The following is a 23,241-nucleotide window of genomic DNA, read 5'->3' as shown; positions in this document are numbered from 1 at the left end:
CATCACAATGAAGAATGCATCAGTTTAGTGAGTCGATGGGTCGCAGGCTTGAGGCAGTTTTGCAAGCAAGGGTTATGCCACCAAAATTAAATGTTATTTACTTTAAGATTATTTGTTCCTTTACTTTTGCTCACCCAAGAATGCTGGGGTCTAATACAAATGCTGAAACGTCCTGAGTTTGTTTAACACATCTAGATGTGAATACCAGGAAATAAAAGCTGAAATTCTGAACTCTTGTCTCATACTAGACAAGAGTTCAGAATCTTTTGATCTTAAACCCAAATGTCTTCAGTGAACAACAAAACAGAGGAATTTGCCTCACCGTTCCAATACTTTTGGAAGGGACTGTAGTTTTCCCTCATATTAGAAAAGACATTTCCACCGTAAATTGGAGCAGAAAATGTCTCCAGAATGTAGGAAATTACGAGTTTAATGCTCGAAATCTTCTGGGGGAGGACCCCCCACCAGTGCATATATTTCTGCATCAAATATCTAATCTAAATAGTGTTAAAAATCTTTTGCAGCATCACGTCTCATTACTCAAATGTACCATCACAGCCCTCATCTGAGCCCTTATGTCCGTTCCGCTTTTCAACACAAAGTGACGCCCTTGACTGACCCGCTCCGCTCTGCACCAGCTCCTCTCTAGTAGACCTACTTATACTCAGCACCAATTAGTGAACATGTTTGCAAGGCACTGTATGCATGCTACTAGGGCTGCAGCTAACGATGATTTTACTATTCAAAGCTTCTGTAGATTATTTCAATAATTCATCGATGCGTCGTTTAAGAAGTACTTTTGCTTGGCGGAGCCCCCCCTCCGGTAACGGGATCAACCCTGTGCACCTTTATAGGTGATAGATATTTATTGGTCTTTTCAATTCACACTACGTGACTGATCGTGACAGGGGGTTACACACTACACGAGCTGACAGCGGCTGTGTCACCTGACTCTGGTCTCCAAACCACGTTTTGTCAAGAAAACACACGTGAAATGAGAAATGAGCGATCCTGCACACGAAACAGCTGTTGTTTTTATTATAAAGATGGCAATTAAAAGACAAAGAATCTGTGTGAAGGATGGATTAGTACACGCAGGTAGCAGGAAACGTCTGAGCTACAGAGAGAGCTGGAAGTGAGTGAAAAGGTGCAGCTCCCGCCCCCCCTGTTAATTCTTGACTGTGAGATTCCAACTCACGGCCCAAAAAAGAACAACAAAGGACATTTTCAGCTGAGGTCTGCGGCTTACTTTGGCTTCAACAATCAATCATGATTTCAGTTAAATGCTAAAGTTGCTGTTACCTTGTCTGTGGTCCGCTGGCAGAACACCGGGTGCTTTCTGATCGGGAGCCGTCGTGCTGTTGCCGAGGCGACATTTTTACGGTGGACGGACGGTAACATTAGAGTTGCTGTTTTCTTGCATGTTGTTGTTATTAATCGATTTAATTGATAAATTGTTTCAGCACCACCAGGTTCCATTCTCATTAGGGGCCCTAAGGGTCTGATCCTCGCCCCTGTCAGGTGAGAGATTATGATAGTATGATTTTTGTATTACTCAGGGTAACCAAAGTTATTGTGTTTTCTTATATTGACCTGTGATGTAGTTGTTGATTTATCATTTATTAAACTAGACCTGATGTGTGTGTTTTTTGGAGAGGTGCAGCTGACAGCTTGTTGTTTGTCAGAGAAAGGAAGATCGACCCAGAGCTCTGTAAGCTTTACTCATTTACTTGTAATAAAACTGATTAACTTGGACCAAAAACATCTTCTCCTATTGCTTCATGAAAGAACACGCAGGACCAAGGACTACACATAGTTTAAAAAGGGTCATTTAAAGTCACGGTCCAACACAGGCAGTCCTCATTGTTGAGCCCTGGATCGGCGGTTTTTGGTATAGCGCATTAGGGCTGCAACGATTGGTCGACGTAATCGACGACGTCGATATATAAATACGTCAACATGAAATTTCATTGTTGACGCGTCTTTACAAAGATGCTGTTTAAGGCAGAGATAGCAATTTTCTGATTAAGAACATTTCTGGTTGTTCATTTCTAGCTGCAATGCACTACAGGAAGTGCTGGGGGCAGTATCGCTTCTGCTATGACTGCTTGACTGTAAGACTACTCACGAAGAAGAAGCATTCATGTGAGAAGCGGAAACCAACAGAGAAAGAGGCTAACAGCAGAACGTTTTTTTGTATGCTATTTTGTCACTAAATACACTTTTGAGAGATTTGAGGTGAGAAATCAACTGTGAAGAACTTGAATATTGGAAGTTTTACAAAAGTTGATGGCGAATCAAAAGTGTGCTCAAATGTTTTCGGGGTTGAGAAGCTACACAAGCGCTCGTGAGGTTAGTCGTGCCAGCCGGCCGGCCAGTCACACCCGCAGAGCCCTCTGGTCCCAGTTACTCAGCCACTGCAGCAGCAACAACAGAGGAAAGGCCACAACTATAAGATAGTTTCAATGATCGTACCGCTGCTATTCTGTCGTTACAATCTCAGTACATTAATGGTCATTTTAAAGTAAAGCAAGGAACATCTGGCTCGTGATGTAGCCTACAGAACATTCTCCACTTATAAAACTTACAAGCACATTAGAAAAATAAATTACAGAAAGAGTATGAAAAGGGACTGTTGCTTTATTATTCTAAATGGACCTTAATATTGTTAGTGTACAGTTGTGGTTTTAGTACTTGATTTTAAATCTTTGTTATAAAGTTAAAAGTTAAAGTTAAAACCTACTTGGCAATAAATCAGATTATGAGTTTATTGTTTTGGGTTATAAAACCTGGCTGTTATCTTTGAGCAGCCTCTTCACAGTTCTTTGCATTCTTGGTTTTGAGGTCTCATGGATGATGCTGGCTAAGAGAACGCTCCTTTAGTTGTGCTAGCAAACACGTTAAGAGCAACAGTAAATCAGTGAATTATAGTAGTATCCTATGCTCTCGTCTTCTTCACTGTTTTCCCCTGGTGTTGATACTGTTATTCATTCTAAATAGTAAACCTTGTTCACATAATGGTAACATTAGCTAGTTCGGCTGTGTGTTGAAGATCAGTAATTCCCTTGAAAGATATTAGTTCAATGGTTTAATTAGGGGGTGACATAATGAAATAATCGTGACTAGTCGACTAATCGAATAAATGATTAACAGATTAGTGAACTACAAAAATAATCATTATTTGCAGCCTTACAGAGCATGTGAGTTTCACATGCTATCGTTAGCTATCGTTAGCTATCGTTAGCTACTCCCACTAGTTTACTTATGTTGTCATATATAAGATGGATGCTAGGCCACATGGAGATTGCCTCTGGGCCGGATGTGGCCCACGGGCCACCAACTGGATAGGGCTGGTGTAGGCTATTTGGGACAATGTAGATAAAACAAACACGGAGCTGCAGGAGGGGGTAATATTCTGAGAAAAACTCTACATTTCCGAGAATAAAGTCGTAAATTTACAAGAAAATATTTTGGCAGTATCAGTAGCAGTATAATGGGCATTTGTGTAGTGAATTGGTGGAATGAGTCTGGCTAAGTTAGGTGTAGGTGCAGCTCTGTCCACAGTGACAGAGGGACACTGAGGTGGTCTGCTATTACTGTGAAGTGAAATAAGTCAGTGAAAACAAGAGGTTTTCTTTTCACATCCATCTAAAACTGGTTAAATTCAGATAAAAAAAATTGTTGATTTTAACGCCAATCTGAATGTGCAGAAATAGACATTATTAAGGGCTGTAAGTTTTAAAACCTCCATCAAATAGCTCTGGTCTTCACTGAGGGATATTCTGATGTGGTCTGCTATCACTGTGAAGTGAAATGATTAAATGGAAACAGAAGATTTTCTCCAAACATCGGTCTGAATTTCGTAAGCATTCTGTGAAAATTGTATTCTTTAGATACTTGTGTTGTCTTAAGCATTTCTTTCATTATTCATTAATTCAATCATTTCGGCCACACCGATTACATTGGGCCTTTCCGAAACTAGAGCCTCGCCACTTCCACTCCGACATGGAGTGAACTCTGGTCAGAGTCACCCTCACAGCCAAATCGAGCTCCCTAACCCGCGTACGGTTTAAATATAGCGGACAACTTTCGATGAACTCTCTCCCCAGCGTAAATAGGATGTGACGTTACAGGTGCACTCGCTGCTATAACATGTGTATCAAATAAACAACAGTGGTATTAAGATTCAGGATATGATGTTGAGGAAAAGTGTGTTTTTTGCAATAACGAAACTGAAAGCATTTGTCATTCATTTTGTGTTTGTGTTGAATATTTCTTTAAGAACATGACTTTAGATATTTACAAAAATAAATATTATATTCTTTTATGAAAAGATTGATATTCAGTGTAAAGACAAGACCATATATTTGAACCTCTTTAACTTAGCCTGTATGAAAAATGTTACACTCACAAATACACCATTTCAATATAAATCATACATTATATTGAAGCATTATAGGCTATAGTCTGGAGAATTAAATATATAAAGACTTAGGCCAACTATTTTTCTTTAATGCCTTTGTTGCTTGTTATGTAGCCTAATCTCCCTGTGTATGAATACGGTTCAATAAAACAACCTTTGTATTGTCTATCAGTCGAGATCATTTTTTTTAATTAAACACAATTTAACCTTTGGGCTACGTTTCCGACCTGTGAATGGTGATATGAAATGTTAGTGTAGTTTAGGAAGTTAAAAATCCTACATGTTAACCGGCAAAGTCACGGGAACGCAAATTGAAAGAAAGGTCCCCCATCTTGCAGCAAAGGGTGTTACACACCTTCAACAAGCTAGAATCGGTGCTGACTCCGCATCAGAGGGTTTAACAACCCACTACCTGTCTGCCCTCATTGGTTTGGGATGGCACTCAATGGGGCGGAGTAGCAAGCAGTTCCGGAAAGGCCCATTGTGTTCAGCAGAAGCTCACTTTTAATTTGAAATAAAACAGCAGAAAAACAGACTGGCTTGACTGCTGTAAAATGGGAAAGACCTCGTGACAGGAATCTGGTGTGTAGGCCTACACCGGAACTTTATCTGATGGACTTTGACTCGACAGTGAATTTCACAGCCGATGTTTAATCCGAATTTAAAAAACACATTTTAAAAGATTTTAGAGTTGCTAGCCTAACTTTAAATGCAGGCATGAAAGGGCTAATAAATTTCGCCTTCAGGAACGAGGTTAATCAAGGAAACTTGTAACGTTAGACTACATTTCAGGAAACGCTCCTTCTACTGGCTCTAACAAAACACTGATGTCTCTAAACTGTTAACTAGATTTCAGATCATCTAGCATCTGATGAACCTGACACAGACGATAAATGTTATATCGTTTTAAACAGCATTTTCCCTCAGAAAGCTATTATAATATCTGGAAGTCTTTGCTCTGAGAACTCGACAAACTTTGGTTTCACTTTAAATAAATAACCCCGATCCAGAACATCTGGACCACACAGCGGAGTTTCAGCAGTAAGACAACAACAGCTGGCTTCTACAGCCTTATACCTGGACTTCGTTCGCCTCTTTTCTGAAAATATAAACGGCTCGACTTACCTGTTGCAGTCCAATAAATCTCCGAAAACGAAAAGAGGCCTGCGGTGAGAGCGCGCGCAGTTAGGGGCCGTCTGCAAAGTGCAATAAGATCTACTTTAATTGTAAATAACTTTTGTTTCTCAACATAGAAATCTCAAACCAGTGTTATGCAGCTGCTGCTGTGTAATTTTTAAGGGTGGTCGCTGTCTATATCAGCAGTGGTTTGAAATTTCTATGTTGAAAAACAAAAAAGTTATTCACTTAAAATGGATTGTATGTGCACTGCAGACGGTCCCTAACTAGAAGGGATACTTTCATTTTGTTAATGTGAAAACGGATGTACAAATCGAAGAGGTAACAAACCAGGGCTGTGTTTCTATAGAATTCTGTCCGATAAAGAAAACCCCGAGAGGAGGAGATTTTGTATTTGTGCCATTAAACATAACGTTACTTCTGTCTCCGGGGAGGGCAAACAATGTCAACCGTCCAAATATACACGTATTTGCAACGAACACTTGATCAAAGGTAAGCTCAAGCAACGTTAAACACAAGTAGCCTACATAAAGTGTTGAGCAGTTGTGCGCAACCCCATCAACGCATCCGGATGTCAAGCAACACTTCAGTCATTATCTCTCTTTAGCCTCTTTGACAGGCACATTTATTCAAAAAAGCGAACACATCATCAGACAGAGACAGACGTCTGTTGTCCATACACATGCGCTACATAGAGCGTAGTGACATCATATCATATCATTGTGGCGGCTGTGGCTCAGGAGCAAGAGCGGGTTGGCTGTTAATCAGAAGGGCGGCTGTTTAATCCCTGGCTTTGCGTGTCGAAGTGTCCTTGGGCAAGATACTGAACCCCGTATGAATGTGTGTGAATGGTGGATGTAGTGTAAAAAGCGCTTTGAGTGGTCGAAAAGACTAGAAAGACGCTATACAAATACAGAGCATTTGCACATAGCATAACATGACATAAAAACACAATATTCCATATTGTCAGGTGTGGCATTTTACTCCTTTGCTGCAGGGTATCCACATAATTAACTAATTTTTAAATAAACACAACAGGATCATTACTGCTGGCAGTGCCATACTCGTGCACTTATGCCGTGTAGAGTGTGTTGCTGTTACTGACTGTAGATAATTAAGATAATTACGATAATATTTATGTTATTTAATTAAAAGTACAATTCACACTTTTATATAACGTTTGACTTTGATTTACCTCTTTATTTTTGAAGAGTTACAGGCAGTTATTTGTGCAGACAAACATTCAGTTGACATAAATAAATGTAGAAATGTATAAATATGGAATAGACAATTTAAGTTATATTCAGCCCTAATACCACCGTCTGGAAAGTGAAAAACAGTATGCAGATATTCTTTACCAATTCGGAGGTAAACTGTTTTGCAAAACGTGCAGTTACAGGCAGTTATTTGTACTCCTTTATGTTTCTGCACTTTTGCATTATGTTGCTGTCTGGAGATCAGTAAGATATAGGGCTGGACGATGTTGACATTGTGCCAAAATGTTTCATATCTTTCGATATCCATAATTATCACGAGAAGTATTAAAATATTATTTCTTTCGAGTTTAAAGGCAGATTTTTGCTCCTGAGTGAAAGTTGAAGAAACCTGATGGTTAATTTTGGTTTAAACTCTTCTTTATGGTCAGAACAAACACTTGACAAATCTGAGAACATTTAAAACAAATATAACAAAAATCTTTGTCAACATTATGCACAAGTAAAAGTGGAAGTAAAAGCTTATTTCTGTCCTTTTTCCTAAACAAAATAAACATCTTAATAAAAAAATTAAGTCTAATTTGTGTATGATTCAAGTGAATAAAGTCCAACATTCATTGAATATTTATTAAACATTTGTTTTATTGTTATTGAAAAAAAAATTGAAATATTTATTGTCATTCTTTTCTTTCCAGCCCTAGTAAGATATATTTTTATTTATTTAAACACTATCTAGTAAAGTTGACAGACATTGTTTAACAAGTGCAATCCACATGTTTACATTTCATGTTTATTAGTGACTTTGAATTATCTAAAATGCCAAATGTGGTAATGCCACAGATTTGTTTTTTATTTCTGCAGTCTGCACTTGATTTGTTACTGACTTAAAATGTATGTTTACACCAGGCTAATTTGTAAGTGCTTTTTGCAGTTATGATAATGATTACAAGTTTAAGAGGCTGAAAGTTCAACAAATCAGTCAATATACTGCTGTGGCCTGCCTACAGGAAATAACACTAAATGTTTAATACTATGCAATGATTTATTGCTCGTCTTTGTTGAATAATACAGAAGAAAAAGAGCTTTAAAAAATAATTGATATTAAATCAAAATCACAATATTGGTAAAAATAAATCGAAATTAGATTATTTTCTAAAATCATTCAGAATCCTTCGTCTACTGACAAATACTTTGCCACCACAAAACATACGCAGAGAGTGGCGTATAAGTGGCTATAATACTAAGTAAGTAAAAAAATCACATCAAAAATCACAAAAAGGCCTGGATCCTGGAAGGACTGGTTACACTTTGTAGCCTATACTAAATATGAACTTATGCAGTTCAGATTGTGTACCGTTTATAATAGCTTATAATAGCTAACGTTTGCTTATGCAAGCAAAGCCCCATCTATATTACTTCCATTAGCAGTGACTGTATGACACACCCTTAACAGCTGTTAAAACATCATGCCATTTACTGTTCATCAAGGCTCCCAACGTCTTGTTGAATATACATTTTAAAAAGATAACAGAGAGAACAGACCTAACTGGTCTCAGAAACTAACGGAGGGAGATAAAAGACCGTAAGTCTGTGATGAGAAGATAAAACTGTCCCCTCCCACACTTACACATGCTTTCACAGTAGTAGGAGGCCACCTCTTCACTTCATTCACACAGTCCCAGGCTTTGAGTAAGAGCCAGACGAGGTCACAAGTGGTTCATATTGAGCAGACATATGAAGTAGTAGGAGGAAGTCTTCAGGTATGTGGTTTTCTGTTTGGTGATTTTTTTAAACCCACTTCGGTCTTTGCAGCTTACAGTCAAACCACTTCAACTCTTTCCATGTGACCTTTACCATTTAACAGCCCTGTCCAGTCTGACGACTCCTCCTCTCCCCCTCCCCCACCCGTACCCTCTGTGTGTCTCAATGCTGACCAGGTGAGAACACAGCTGAGGAGACTCCACTCCAACAAAGCTGGAGGTGATGATGGTGCCCAAAGCCTGTGCCCCCCAGCTATGTGGAGTCCTTCACCATTTCTTCAACCTGAGCCTGAGTCTCCAAAGGTTCCCTGTGGAAGACATCTTGTCTCATTCCTGTGCCAAAGACGCCACGTCCCAGTGACTCCAAGGACTACAGACCTGTGGCACTGACTTCCCACATTATGAAGACCCTGGAGAGACTGCTTCTGGAACAGCTGCAGCCCATGATCAGACCTCTCCTGGACCCACTCCAGTTCGCCTGCCAGCCCCGACTGGGAGTTGAGGATGCCATCATCTTCCTGCTCAACCGTACCAATGCCCACATGGACAAGCTGGTGAGCACTGTGAGGGTCATGTTTTTTGACTTCTCCAGTGCTTTCAACACCATCCGGCCGGATGGTAGACGTTTTCTGATGACTCTGCTGTGGTTGGATGTATCAGCAAGGGTGACAAAGCTGAGTACAGAGCTGTGGTGGGGGACTTTGTCACATGGTGCGAGCAGAACCAAATACAGCTACAAAGACTAAGGAGCTGGTTGTGGATCTAAGGAGGTCCAAGGCACCAGTGACCCCTGTTTCCATCCAGAGGAGCAGTGTGGACACTGTGGGGGACTACAAACACCTGGGAGTGCGTATAGATAATAAACTGGACTGGGCCAAGAACACTCAAGCCTTCTACAGGAAGGGCCAAAGCAGTCTCTTTTTCTGAGGAGGCTGAGGTTCTTTAACATCTGCAGGACGATGCTGAGGATGTTTTATGAGTCTGTGGTGGCCAGTGCTATCCTGTTTGTTGTTGCATGCTGGGGGAGCAGGCTGAGGGTAGCAGACGCCAACAGGATGGCCAAAGGACTCTCTGTCTGTGGTGTCAGAGAGGAGGATGCTGTCTAAGCTACATGTCATCTTGGACAATGTCTCCCACCCACTCCATGATGTGCTGCTCAAACACAGGAGCACTTTCAATGCAAGACTCATCCCCACAAAATGCACCACAGAGCGACACAGGAAGTCATTCCTGCCTGTGGCCATCAAACTTTATAACTCCTCCTCTGACACACAGACACATAGTTAGTTATTAAACTGGACCTTATTATATCTGTTTAATATTTAATGTGCAATATTCTCTGCTGCTATTTATTCATTATCACTGTTCACCAATAAATGCATTAATAGTGTAAATATTGTACATACCCATACTTTTCTATACCATACCTTTCAATTATTATTTCTATTCTTTTTAACTTGTTGTGCAATGGGTGTAACTGTGACAAAATAATTTCCCCTTGGGGATCAATAAAGTATTTCTGATTCTGATATCATTCAGTATATGTGTCACGCCCGCCCCTGCTGCGACCTAACCTTGACATGTGGAAGACTGCCTTGTGTTTTTTTTTTGTTCCCTGGGTGTGGCTGCAGTTTTGGTTTTGGGCCCTTTTCCCTTTCAGGCGTGTCAGCTGCGAGGGGAGCTGATTACACACACCTGCACATGATTTGTACTCCCTCGGGTTCCTACCCTATTTAAGCAGCGGCCTGACATCCTGTCCTCGCCGGATTGTTAAGTCGTTTCAGTACGTCTTGTCTACCAGCTCGCTTGATTAGGAATTATACCTGTACTCTGCCCGTTTGCTAAGCTGACTGCTAACCTGTGTTTCCTGTGCTCAGGATCTCTACCGGACCCGTCCGAGACCAACTCACCTTCCTCGCCTCCTGGATCTCGCTCTCCTGCCTGTTACCTGTCTGCTTCTCTGCCTGGACCCCATCAGCTTCCTTCGCCTGCCTGCTCTGCCTGCCCCGATCCCCGCAGCTGCCACCAGCTCTTTAGTTCAATAAACCTCTGAGAACCAGCTCTAGTGTCCAGTCTATTCCTGGGTCTTATCTGAAGCGTGACAATATGATTCTTTAAATATACCATGGTGGATTTAAAGTTAGAGGCTGAGGTAAAAGGTTGAGGATTTGTACATTACAAAAACTTTATTTTTCTCACAAAAAATGTAGTGACGATGTAAACATCTAGGCGTCAACTAACTTCAGGACACATTTACAGCCAGTGGCATTCATCATCAATAGCCTATTAAATCATTATTAATTCATTACTGTCTGTGAGCTGACTGTAACACCTCATGTTGTTTTTATCAGTTGACACAGCAGAAAAAAGTCCACATGCTGAAGACCACAAGCTGCCAGGAGTTTAATGAGGGGATGTTTCAAACAAAGCTTTTTCACCTGCTCAAAATATTGCCTCTTGGGGAGTTTCATTATTCAGCATGTGGACAACTTTTCTTTCTAGGCTGCTTCACCTGTACCCACCTGAGTCTGTACCTGCAAAGTGCACCCTATCCAGCCTCTCTACTTTGATCAAAGTCTCCATTTGTCCATCATGTTGCAGTTCAGATTATATACGTCTTCTGGTCCAGCTGTTTGTTCTGTATCTGTATATGTACAGATAAACTCCAGTTTCAGTCTGTCTCTGTTCAGATCCAGCTGTGAGCTCAGTGGCCACCACAGAAGAAGAAAGGTTAGATGTATATATATAAACCTTTATTACCTCAAAGTCCCATTGAGACACCTTTACAAGGGAGTCCTGTATAGCACAAGTAAAACACAATTTTTCAACCATGAGTTGAAAAACAATACATAAATTAAAATACAATACAAATTTACACAAAGTTTACAACATATTTACATAGATAAAAATGCAATGAGTTTAAAAAGCAGCTAAGGAAATTGGCACGCCAATCTTAAGCTTAGACTGGAGTTCATTCCAGGACAAAGGCCATAGTAAGAGAAACTCCTCTTTCCTGGTTCTGTCCTCATTCTTGGTACCTTACAAAGTAGTCTGTCACTAGATCGTAAATGATATGTGCTTTGCATATGAACAAACTTTAAACAATTATAAGGCAGAAGACCTAAAATAGCTTTAGAAATAAAAATGTACCAGTGTAGCATCCTGCGCAGTTTGAGTGATGACTAATTTACCATACTGTATAAGATGCAGTGATGTGTCTCATAGCCAGCATTTGTGATAAACCAGAGAGCCGCATGATGAAGTTGGTCAAGGTTGTTGTTGATGGACATGCTAATTGATGATATCACCATAATCTATCTGAGACAGGAATAATCCTGCAACCGCTGGAGCAAGATTTTAATCTATATAAAAATGACAGGGTAAATTTAAGTTTTGTAGCAAGAGCTTCAATGTGTTTTTTAAAGGTAAAACCTTCGTTCAGCCAGATACCCAAGTATTTATAAGTATCAACAAGTCCAATGGCTTCATCTTGCAATGTGTTAATAGAAAAAGCAGGGACGTTAGTATTAGTAGGTGCAAATATCATTGCCTTTGTCTTCTGTGCATTTAAAAGTAGCTTCAAATCAAACAGGGTAGATTGTAATGATGCAAAGTCTGACTACAAATTTGCACTGGTGATCTCAGTTGTAGGAGCACAAGAATACATAATTGTATCATCAGCATACAAATGATACTGTGAGTGTTTAATCTTACTACCAGATATTGTTTAAATAGATGATAAAACACAAAGGACCCAAAACTGATCCTTGTGGGACACACTTTTTTGGAACAACAGGGTCAGATATTACATTTCCATACGTCCGTTCAGAGATAGCTTTGAAACCAATTTTCAGCTCTGTGCCCAACACCAATATTCAACAGGGTTTTGATTAACATGGAAGGATCTACTGTATCAAATGGCTTTGTAAGGTTAATGAACACAGCCATACAGAACAACTTTTTATCAATTGCCGCTTTTAAGTCATCAATAACTTTTAAAGTAGCAGAAACTGTACTGTGGCCAGATTTAAAACCAGATTGCATGTCGTTAAGGATATTTTGTGAAACCGCAATAGTTTTTAATTGATCAGACACTAAAATCTCCAAAACCTTTGCTAAAACCGAAAGATTTCAGATAGGTCTATAATTATTTGTGTCAAACGGATCACCAGCTTTCAGTAATGACATGACGTAAGCCTATTACATGAAATAGGCACTCTATCTGTGTAAATGGAAAGATTAAAGATGTGAATGGTTTCGCTATAATTTCTGCCAGAGATGCTCACAAGTCTTCGAGTCCAAGTCAAGTCTCAAGTCTCTCTGGTTATTACAAATGTTTTATCACCTGCTGCGTTCAATCCAGGCCAATCAAAATTTTAAATAGATCTGTACGCTGAGGAATGGGAAGTGTGCAATAGAGTCTTAAACCCAGTGTAACGTTAATTAAATAAAACTGTGACGTTACATAATCAACAATAAACCTGTAATCTGTTTTTAACTTACAGAGCACAACCATGCAGCCTAATGTACAATGTGTCTACAATTAATGACTAATTATAAGCTTATAAACTACTGTAAGTCAACAAACCCTGTTGACTCTCAAACCAGTATAAAGTTAACAAAATAAAACTGTAAAGCTACATGGTCAACAATAAAGCTGTAACCTGTTTTTAACTTACAGAGCACAACCATGGAATGTGCAAGCAATCAATGACAGCTTAAATTACTGTAAACAACACATCCCCCACTCTCAAAGCAGTGTAATATTATATAATATAATATTATATTATATTATAACTAAACTAGAAAAGCAATTTCTGAAGAAATTGGGGTGTGAATGCTGTCTGCTGAATGGCTTGCGCTAAACTGAATTGCTGTCTTTAATAAAGTTGTATAGTACAAATTTATGAAAGAAGTGGAAAGTTTTGTTGAAAGCTGAAGCCATGAAGCAGTTGAAGAAATGTGAGAAAATCCCAAGTGTAGACTGTAGACCAGCACTTCCATAGAAGACATGTTCAGCTTGGAGCGCCGTGTGCAGGATATTCACCTCCATTCAGATGTTTCTGTTTTGTGAAATTTTGATAAATGAGTGATGTTATTTAATTACTTAGAAGAAAAATCATTCCTACTTCCTACTGTACATAACAGTAAAATGGACTCAGACTGGTTTCTTTTATACAAACACTGCTGGATGCGCATGCAGCCAGGGGGTCAAAGCGCTTTGGTAGCCGGTCAGAAGACTGTAGTAAACAACTGTAATCAAGGTAGATTAGGCATTGTTTGTAAATTCTTGTTGACTCAGTAATAAACTTAATTTTGCATGTTAATATATCATGTGCAACCGCACTGCAGGTCAGCGGAACCAGAACTTGTGTTGTTCAAGTCAGCTGCTAGCCAATAAACTAAAGGAAGAATGGAGAAAGAAGGAGAGAGGCGTTCTTTCCACAGCTGTAAGTAACGTTCTGCCATTAGGCCGAGCTGTGTCACATTCAGAGATGCAAAGAACATGGTCTTCTGTTGTAAACTCTGTGCTACCAGCAAAACGCTTTCAACTGTGAACAATTTTGTATTGAAGCATCTGCTAAAGCAGCACAGCAACGTGAAACTTGAGCCTGTGGAAATAAACTCCGGCAGCTAACGTTTCTGCCAGTGAAGTATCCACTCAGCAGAAGAGAGTGGCGTTAATCAACGTTTTGTGTTTTGTAAAAGCACTGAATGCTTCTCTTATAAATGCATTTGCAAAATGTTAGTTCAAAATTTGAGACACTTGCTTGATTTTTCTGATCTCTGACAGTGGCATTAAAAAAAAAATCATACTCTTGGCTGCTATGAACACGCGATTAGTTAAAATCTGGAGGGACCTGCTTTGTTTTTTAAAAATATTTTTAAATAGCCTATATCCATAGCTTATATGATAGAGCATCCTCTGGTCTGAGAGGCTGCAGTGTTTTCAGTTCGGCTGGTTGTTAACTATTGTTCCAGTAAAGTGGATTTATTTCTAAAATGCACTGCTGAACAGGTTTCCCGTCACTTTTAAAGATGGGGTGCGATGGTTGAAAGTAATTGTAATGTAATGAGTAATGTGACTATTTACCATTAATACCCAGTAATATGTAAAGTACTAGGGGAGTATCATCAACAACTTAATGATGTGACAGACAATACTGTTATCTATCAAAAACATGAGTATTTTTATTGCCAACTTGCAAATCTTACCTTTGTTTAGACGCCATTTTTTTCTGGAAAGGTACCATATAGCTACAGATCCAGATATTAATAAAAAAAGAATCCCCCCAACAACAGCAGCAGCGATCACAACTCCTGTCATGTCTGAACTTTGTTCTCCACATTCAGCATCAGTTGAAGCAGTTCCTGCTTTCAGCAGCTGCAGATTTATTGATTCACATCTGGAATGATAGAGGGACATTTTTACAGCAACATTTGTAGGAAACCATGAATTCACTGCTGCTGGAAGACTTCAGATGTCTGATGTGAAGCTTCTCTTACTGTGTGCGGCTGACAGGACGTAAATGTCCCATCTGAAAATGTTCCAACGCTGCAGTCAGAGCACTTTGTGTCTGTGAATGCTGTTCCTGAACAAACACAGATTAGAGATATTGAAACCAGTTCAGTTTTCATATTATAGAGCGATCAGTTTCTTAATTGACATCCTTACATTTCATCAGACTGATCTGATGAAATGTAAGGACGGTTTAATTTCAGCGGATTTAAAAAAACACGACCCAAAACATAATCTTCCATTTTTTTTATGTTTTAGGAAAAAAATTTTTTTTTTGAGGTTTTGACGAGATGTTCATTTTTCTCATAACTACAGATTGAAATGGGATTTGAATCACTGTAAAGGACAGCAGACTCATAAACAAACTGACCACAGTTTGAGAGAACACTGGAAGTATTCAAACATCTTGAGGTTCAGTGTCATAATGTAATTTAAAATAATATAAAACTACTAGGGCGTCGCGGTAGTACAGTGCTTAGCTTTGTCGCCTCACAGAAAGAAGGTTTTGGGTTCGAACCCTGGTTGCCCTGGCTTTTCTGAGTGGAATTGCACCTTTCGCCCGATGTCAGCTGGGATTGGCTCCACCCCCCACGACCCTGTACGCAGGATAAGCGTTTAACAATGGATGGAAGGATGGATGGATAAAACTACTAATATGTTGATGTCAGTTGACAACTGTCAAGAAATGATATAAATTCCACTTTTAAACTTTTCTCTTCTGGCCAGTGTAACATCCACTTCTCTGGGTAACAGTTGTAATCACATGAAAACAAGTTTTTTCCCCAAACAAATGATCCTGACAGAGAATTCTTCTGCTTTGTTAACTCTTAAACTAATGTTGTCCATGTAAATTTTAGAATTCACATTTTCCTAGTTAATCTTTAAGTAATTGATTGATCATCCGAAAGTTCCCTTAACGGCTTCAGGCTGACTGAATCACTCAACTGGTCTGAACAGTTTCTGCAGATTTATGGTGGAGCTTCTGTTCTGCTATCTTGTGGTCAGAAATAACCACTTGCAGCTTTAATGAGGAAGTTGTCATTAAGATCCGTTTCTCAAAACCTTGGTTCATTTAAAACTTAAACTACAGTTAGAAGCTTAAAGTCAGCACGAGGAAACCAACCTTTCTGGCTGATGTATTGTCCTGGTTGACAGCTTGTGTGTCTCTGTGCTGTCATACAGCTGTCCTCTGTAGAGTCCAGACAATAGAATCCCTCCAGTGGTTCACAAACTGCATCTGATGTTGTTGTACATGACGTCTTTATCTTCAAACCAGAACCTGTCAGCACATACAGAGGTTACATATGGAGATACTACACTTTTAATCTACTAGAGCAACATGCACAGAGGAAAATACAGCTGAATTTAACAGCCTAATACATCGACTGCAAAATAAATGATGTTGAATGTCTTGTGGCTTACTCTTAAAATGATCCTTTTGCGACACACAACATTTCTTCACTTAGTATTTCAGAGTATTTCATAACACACAAGGTCTTTGTTTCTGCATGCAGTTCATCACTTTCAGAGCAAAATCAGTAATGTGTAGTAAACTCATCAAAATGAGTCTCTGCTTCTATGCAATGACATTGTCAAAACAATCTTCAACAGTTTCCTTAGCTGTTCCACAGCTTTAACAGTGGAACTTGCAGTAATACGCAAGTTACTGCCTTTGAACTCCAGGCTCTAAGTTTCATTGTGTTATGGCAGAAAATTGTGTCCTTACATTTAATCTTTTATGTATGACTTTTAATATTATTATTATTACTATTGTCGTTATGTCTTATAGATATATATGTATTGTGTCTATCCTTAACCTTTCCTTCTTCTATACTCCTTATGTTAGTCCGTCCACATTTACTAGGTTTAGGTCAGAGCTGTGAGATTATTTTTGTCTTTTCCCTCTCTTGTTGTTCCTTTCCTCTCCTGGGAGAGGCTGGGAGAGGATCTCTGTTCCCCAAAACGTAGAAACCTAGACTGTGTAAATGATTATGCAAACCTCTGCGCGGGGCCAGACGCCCGAAGCGGTCTCTGGACCAGCTGTATATGTGTTTTAGTATGTTTCTGTTTATTCTTTTTTATTAATAAATTCTTCAAAGGCAATGGTTGATTGTTACTCAATTATTTGCTCAATCCCTCACCAGCAAGATACAATTTCCACAACACAATGATTTGGAATTATTCCCAGAAGCCTACCTGCAACACAGGTGGAACAGGGGAAACATTGTTTACGTCCAGTCGGCTGATTCATGAAGGTTCCCTCAGTGCAGGGCAGACAGGAAGTACTTGTGAACTCTGTACAATCTGTTTTAACTCGACTTCCTGTTGAAAACAAAAGAACAATTCAATTTAATGTAATATAATGTTTCTATTAAATGAAAGAGTTAAATCTTGGAGGGTAAAGCTCATGTTGTGAGCTTTGCAAAGTGAACTGCTGTCTGCTACAGAGTCACACTGAAGGAATAAAACTCGCAGATACATGAAACCTCTAAACATAAACAGCACCAACTGTGGGCCCTGATGGAGTGATTGATTCTGGTAATTATTGTTGGTATCTGGCAGTAAACGAAAAAGACTCCATATTTTAAGTGAAATATCCCTTTAACATTCAGTTGGATCTTACCAGCAGGACAAACAGGGCAGCATTCCTCCCCTATCTCATACTCTCCTCGATGACATGGGAGGCTGTGTCCTCTCAAGACATTCATCACAAGTATCTGTGAAGAGAAAGAAAAAGGGTTTTGTCTCAGTGAAGCCTGGTTGAAATGAAGTCAAACTGCAAATCAAATACATGGATAGAAGCTGTTGAACTAAACTCAGATAGAAACCAGCAGCACTTTGTGTTTGTGTAGATCTATTTCAGTCAGCCAGATAGTTAGAGGTCCAAAAGATACTAAATAAAACCACATCAGCTAAAAGTACAGATTCTACTATAACATTAGGAGGTCCCATCATTTAACCTTTGCAGGTGAGTGTCACGGCTGTAGCTGTCACTTTTGTGTTTCCCCTTTTCTGTCTCACCTCTACCAAGTAGGCTGTGTCCCTGTGGAAAGAAGACCCGCCTACTTCCTGGTTTCTGGGGTGCTGACTTCAGTCCCACCCATTGGTTCCCCCTGTTCCCGCTCAACCAATGGCTGGTCACCACATTGATTACCTCGTACTCATAAGGAGAGTCCACCTGTTGCTCGAGGCAGCTTGTCACTGCCTATTGACTTGTGTGCTGCTTGTATTGACTTGTGTACTTTGCTTGTTAGCTGTACATTGTGTGTAGTGGAGAAATTCACTTAGTATTTTTGTTTAATATTGAGTTAGTTTTCCTCAGGTGTAGTGGGTGCTGTGCTCTTTGTGTTCTTTTGTAGCAAGAATTAACCCTGTTTAAATATATAGATAGGTACAGGCCTCCTTTTGAGGACCTCTTTATTTTAACTTGGTTTGTTGTTTTCGCAGCACCCTCATCCACCCTCCTTTTGTTTACTGTTACCTGTCTGCATCTCCGGGTTACCACTAAAAGTTGCCTTTTTAAGATCTATACCAGTTTTGCCTATATGTTTATGGCCCCCACTCCCCTAAACACCAGCAGGAAGTCATGTGAGAGTTAATGAGGTCATATTTGTATCATCAGAGTCATAAGAGTGAAGTCATCGTGTGGACCGGCACGTAAAAGGAGAGTTTAAATATTACATTCTTATCATCATTAAGGTGAAGGAACACCAGTGTTTCCCATATGTACTGTAGAATGTATTTTCTCTTTTCACTCAGTGTATTTATTTTGTATTTCTTCATTTCAAAACTGCTTTGAAATGTTTTCTTTTGTGCACAACCCCCACCTTCATCCTATCACTGGAAAGGAACTTTCCACTTTCCCACTAGTACTATTAAACAGCTCCATCTTCACCTTCACCACATCATCTTTCTTCTGTTACAGAGGTTAACGGCAGAGCAGATGCTCATCACTCAGCAGAGCTGATGAACAGAAAACCTAAAATCTTTTTTCTTTTCTTGACACTGAAATGTTTGTCGATGTTAGAGACACATAATCATAAAGGAAAACATTTAAACAAAGAAGGAGTAAAGTGATGCATGAACTGCTGCCATGAAAGCTTGCTGTAGTACCAGTCCGCTAGTCCACCACGTGGCACTGTGAGGTTGTTTCCAGTTCAGTTAGGCACATTGCAGAAGTAATGCAGAAATGTTGTAACTAGGCTGTCGGGTTCTTATGCAAGTTGATAAAAATGATTTTACCATCAATGCTGCAGGTGCCAGAGGTTTTCTTCTAAACATCATTTTGTACAGCAGAATCACCGCTTTCATGGGCTGAAGACGTCCTCTCACTGAGATTTGGGATGAAGTGAGAGTAAAATCAGGGGACCGGGACATCACCTGAAAGAAAAGAAACATATCCATGTAGAGATTACACTAACTGCTAAGCAAACTTGAGGCAGTTATTGCAAGCAAGGGTTATGCTACCAAATATTAAATGTTATTTACTTCAAGATTATTTGTTCCTTTACTTTTGCTCACCTAAGAATGCTGTGGTCTAATACAAACGCTGATATGTCCTGAGTTGTTTAACACATCTAGATGTGAATACCAGGAAATAAAAGCTGAAATTCTGAACTCTTGTCTCATACTCATCTTTTGGAGGGGACTGTAGTTTTCCCTCATATTAGAAAAGACATTTCCACCGTAAATTGGAGCAGAAAATGTCTCCAGAATGTAGGAAATTACGAGTTTAATGCTCGAAATCTTCTGGGGGAGGCACACCAGCGCATATATTTCTGCATCAAATATCTAATCTAAATAGTGTTAAAAATCTTTTGCAGCATCACGTCTCATTACTCAAATGTACCATCACAGCCCTCATCTGAGCCCTTATGTCCGTTCCGCTTTTCAACACAAAGTGACGCCCTTGACTGACCCGCTCCGCTCTGCACCAGCTCCTCTCTAGTAGACCTACTTATACTCAGCACCAATTAGTGAACATGTTTGCAAGGCACTGTATGCATGCTACTAGGGCTGCAGCTAACGATGATTTTACTATTCAAAGCTTCTGTAGATTATTTCAATAATTCATCGATGCGTCGTTTAAGAAGTACTTTTGCTTGGCGGAGCCCCCCCTCCGGTAACGGGATCAACCCTGTGCACCTTTATAGGTGATAGATATTTATTGGTCTTTTCAATTCACACTACGTGACTGATCGTGACAGGGGGTTACACACTACACGAGCTGACAGCGGCTGTGTCACCTGACTCTGGTCTCCAAACCACGTTTTGTCAAGAAAACACACGTGAAATGAGAAATGAGCGATCCTGCACACGAAGCTGTTGTTTTTTATTATAAAGATGGCAATTATAAAGACAAAGAATCTGTGTGAAGGATGGATTAGTACACGCAGGTAGCAGGAAACGTCTGAGCTACAGAGAGAGCTGGAAGTGAGTGAAAAGGTGCAGCTCCCCGCCCCCCCTGTTAATTCTTGACTGTGAGATTCCAACTCACGGCCCAAAAAAGAACAACAAAGGACATTTTCAGCTGAGGTCTGCGGCTTACTTTGGCTTCAACAATCAATCATGATTTCAGTTAAATGCTAAAGTTGCTGTTACCTTGTCTGTGGTCCGCTGGCAGAACACCGGGTGCTTTCTGATCGGGAGCCGTCGTGCTGTTGCCGAGGCGACATTTTTACGGTGGACGGACGGTAACATTAGAGTTGCTGTTTTCTTGCATGTTGTTGTTATTAATCGATTTAATTGATAAATTGTTTCAGCACCACCAGGTTCCATTCTCATTAGGGGCTCTAAGGGTCTGAGCCTCGCCCCTGTCAGGTGAGAGATTCTGATAGTATGATTTTTGTATTACTCAGGGTAACCAAAGTTATTGTGTTTTCTTATATTGACCTGTGATGTAGTTGTTGATTTATCATTTATTAAACTAGACCTGATGTGTGTGTTTTTTGGAGAGGTGCAGCTGACAGCTTGTTGTTTGTCAGAGAAAGGAAGATCGACCCAGAGCTCTGTAAGCTTTACTCATTTACTTGTAATAAAACTGATTAACTTGGACCAAAAACATCTTCTCCTATTGCTTCATGAAAGAACACGCAGGACCAAGGACTACACATAGTTTAAAAAGGGTCATTTAAAGTCACGGTCCAACACAGGCAGTCCTTATTGTTGAGCCCTGGATCGGCGGTTTTTGGTATAGCGCATTAGGGCTGCAACGATTGGTCGACGTAATCGACGACGTCGATAATATAAATACGTCAACATGAAATTTCATTGTTGACGCGTCTTTACAAAGATGCTGTTTAAGGCAGAGATAGCAATTTTCTGATTAAGAACATTTCTGGTTGTTCATTTCTAGCTGCAATGCACTACAGGAAGTGCTGGGGGCAGTATCGCTTCTGCCATGACTGCTTGACTGTAAGACTACTCACGAAGAAGAAGCATTCATGTGAGAAGCGGAAACCAACAGAGAAAGAGGCTAACAGCAGAACGTTTTTTTGTATGCTATTTCGTCACTAAATACACTTTTGAGAGATTTGAGGTGAGAAATCAACTGTGACGAACTTGAATATTGGAAGTTTTACAAAAGTTGATGGCGAATCAAAAGTGTGCTCAAATGTTTTCGGGGTTGAGAAGCTACACAAGCGCTCGTGAGGTTAGTCGTGCCAGCCGGCCGGCCAGTCACACCCGCAGAGCCCTCTGGTCCCAGTTACTCAGACCACTGCAGCAGCAACAACAGAGGAAAGGCCACAACTATAAGATAGTTTCAATGATCGTACCGCTGCTATTCTGTCGTTACAATCTCAGTACATTAATGGTCATTTTAAAGTAAAGCAAGGAACATCTGGCTCGTGATGTAGCCTACAGAACATTCTCCACTTATAAAACTTACAAGCACATTCGAAAAATAAATTACAGAAAGAGTATGAAAAGGGACTGTTGCTTTATTATTCTAAATGGACCTTAATATTGTTAGTGTACAGTTGTGGTTTTAGTACTTGCTTTTAAATCTTTGTTATAAAGTTAAAAGTTAAAGTTAAAACCTACTTGGCAATAAATCAGATTATGAGTTTATTGTTTTGGGTTATAAAACCTGGCTGTTATCTTTGAGCAGCCTCTTCACAGTTCTTTGCATTCTTGGTTTTGAGGTCTCATGGATGATGCTGGCTAAGAGAACGCTCCTTTAGTTGTGCTAGCAAACACGTTAAGAGCAACAGTAAATCAGTGAATTATAGTAGTATCCTATGCTGTCTTGTCTTCTTCACTGTTTTCCCCTGGTGTTGATACTGTTATTCATTCTAAATAGTAAACCTTGTTCACATAATGGTAACATTAGCTAGTTCGGCTGTGTGTTGAAGATCAGTAATTCCCTTGAAAGATATTAGTTCAATGGTTTAATTAGGGGGTGACATAATGAAATAATCGTGACTAGTCGACTAATCGAATAAATGATTAACAGATTAGTGAACTACAAAAATAATCATTATTTGCAGCCTTACACAGCATGTGAGTTTCACATGCTATCGTTAGCTATCGTTAGCTATCGTTAGCTATCGTTAGCTATCGTTAGCTACTCCCACTAGTTTACTTATGTTGTCATATATAAGATGGATGCTAGGCCACATGGAGATTGCCTCTGGGCCGGATGTGGCCCACGGGCCACCAACTGGATAGGGCTGGTGTAGGCTATTTGGGACAATGTAGATAAAACAAACACGGAGCTGCAGGAGGGGGTAATATTCTGAGAAAAACTCTACATTTCCGAGAATAAAGTCGTAAATTTACAAGAAAATATTTTGGCAGTATCAGTAGCAGTATAATGGGCATTTGTGTAGTGAATTGGTGGAATGAGTCTGGCTAAGTTAGGTGTAGGTGCAGCTCTGTCCACAGTGACAGAGGGACACTGAGGTGGTCTGCTATTACTGTGAAGTGAAATAAGTCAGTGAAAACAAGAGGTTTTCTTTTCACATCCATCTAAAACTGGTTAAATTCAGATAAAAAAAAAATTGTTGATTTTAACGCCAATCTGAATTGTGCAGAAATAGACATTATTAAGGGCTGTAAGTTTTAAAACCTCCATCAAATAGCTCTGGTCTTCACTGAGGGATATTCTGATGTGGTCTGCTATCACTGTGAAGTGAAATGATTAAATGGAAACAGAAGATTTTCTCCAAACATCGGTCTGAATTT

The 23,241-nt window shown here is 39.7% G+C and overlaps 1 protein-coding gene and 1 long non-coding RNA gene across 10 annotated transcripts in view; one reads left to right on the top strand and one right to left on the bottom strand.

Moving 5' to 3' along the window:
- LOC119905741 (tumor necrosis factor receptor superfamily member 14-like) overlaps window positions 1-23,241 on the bottom strand; it is a 67,910-nt gene that overhangs the window by 40,497 nt on the left and 4,172 nt on the right. For 2 of the 9 annotated variants that reach the window (XM_038723030.1, XM_038723034.1), the window contains exons 2-5: window positions 19,297-19,434; window positions 17,678-17,771; window positions 17,251-17,376; window positions 16,178-16,333 (exon numbers count right to left, since the gene is read on the bottom strand). In XM_038723030.1, the coding sequence (XP_038578958.1) occupies window positions 16,178-16,333; window positions 17,251-17,376; window positions 17,678-17,771; window positions 19,297-19,434 (514 nt within the window). The other 7 variants (XM_038723031.1, XM_038723035.1, XM_038723029.1 and 4 more) reach the window with 6 other exon arrangements.
- LOC119905751 lies at window positions 10,254-10,594 on the top strand. Its single transcript, XR_005444876.1, has 2 exons — window positions 10,254-10,317; window positions 10,412-10,594. It is a non-coding gene; the product is annotated as an uncharacterized LOC119905751 (long non-coding RNA).

Source organism: Micropterus salmoides, unplaced genomic scaffold, assembly GCF_014851395.1.
Source record: "Micropterus salmoides isolate LMB-PRFRI ecotype aquatic unplaced genomic scaffold, ASM1485139v1 Ms_hic_scaffold_16, whole genome shotgun sequence".
NCBI classification, from domain to species: Eukaryota; Metazoa; Chordata; class Actinopteri; order Centrarchiformes; family Centrarchidae; genus Micropterus; species Micropterus salmoides.
This window is presented reverse-complemented; position numbering and strand designations above follow the sequence as displayed.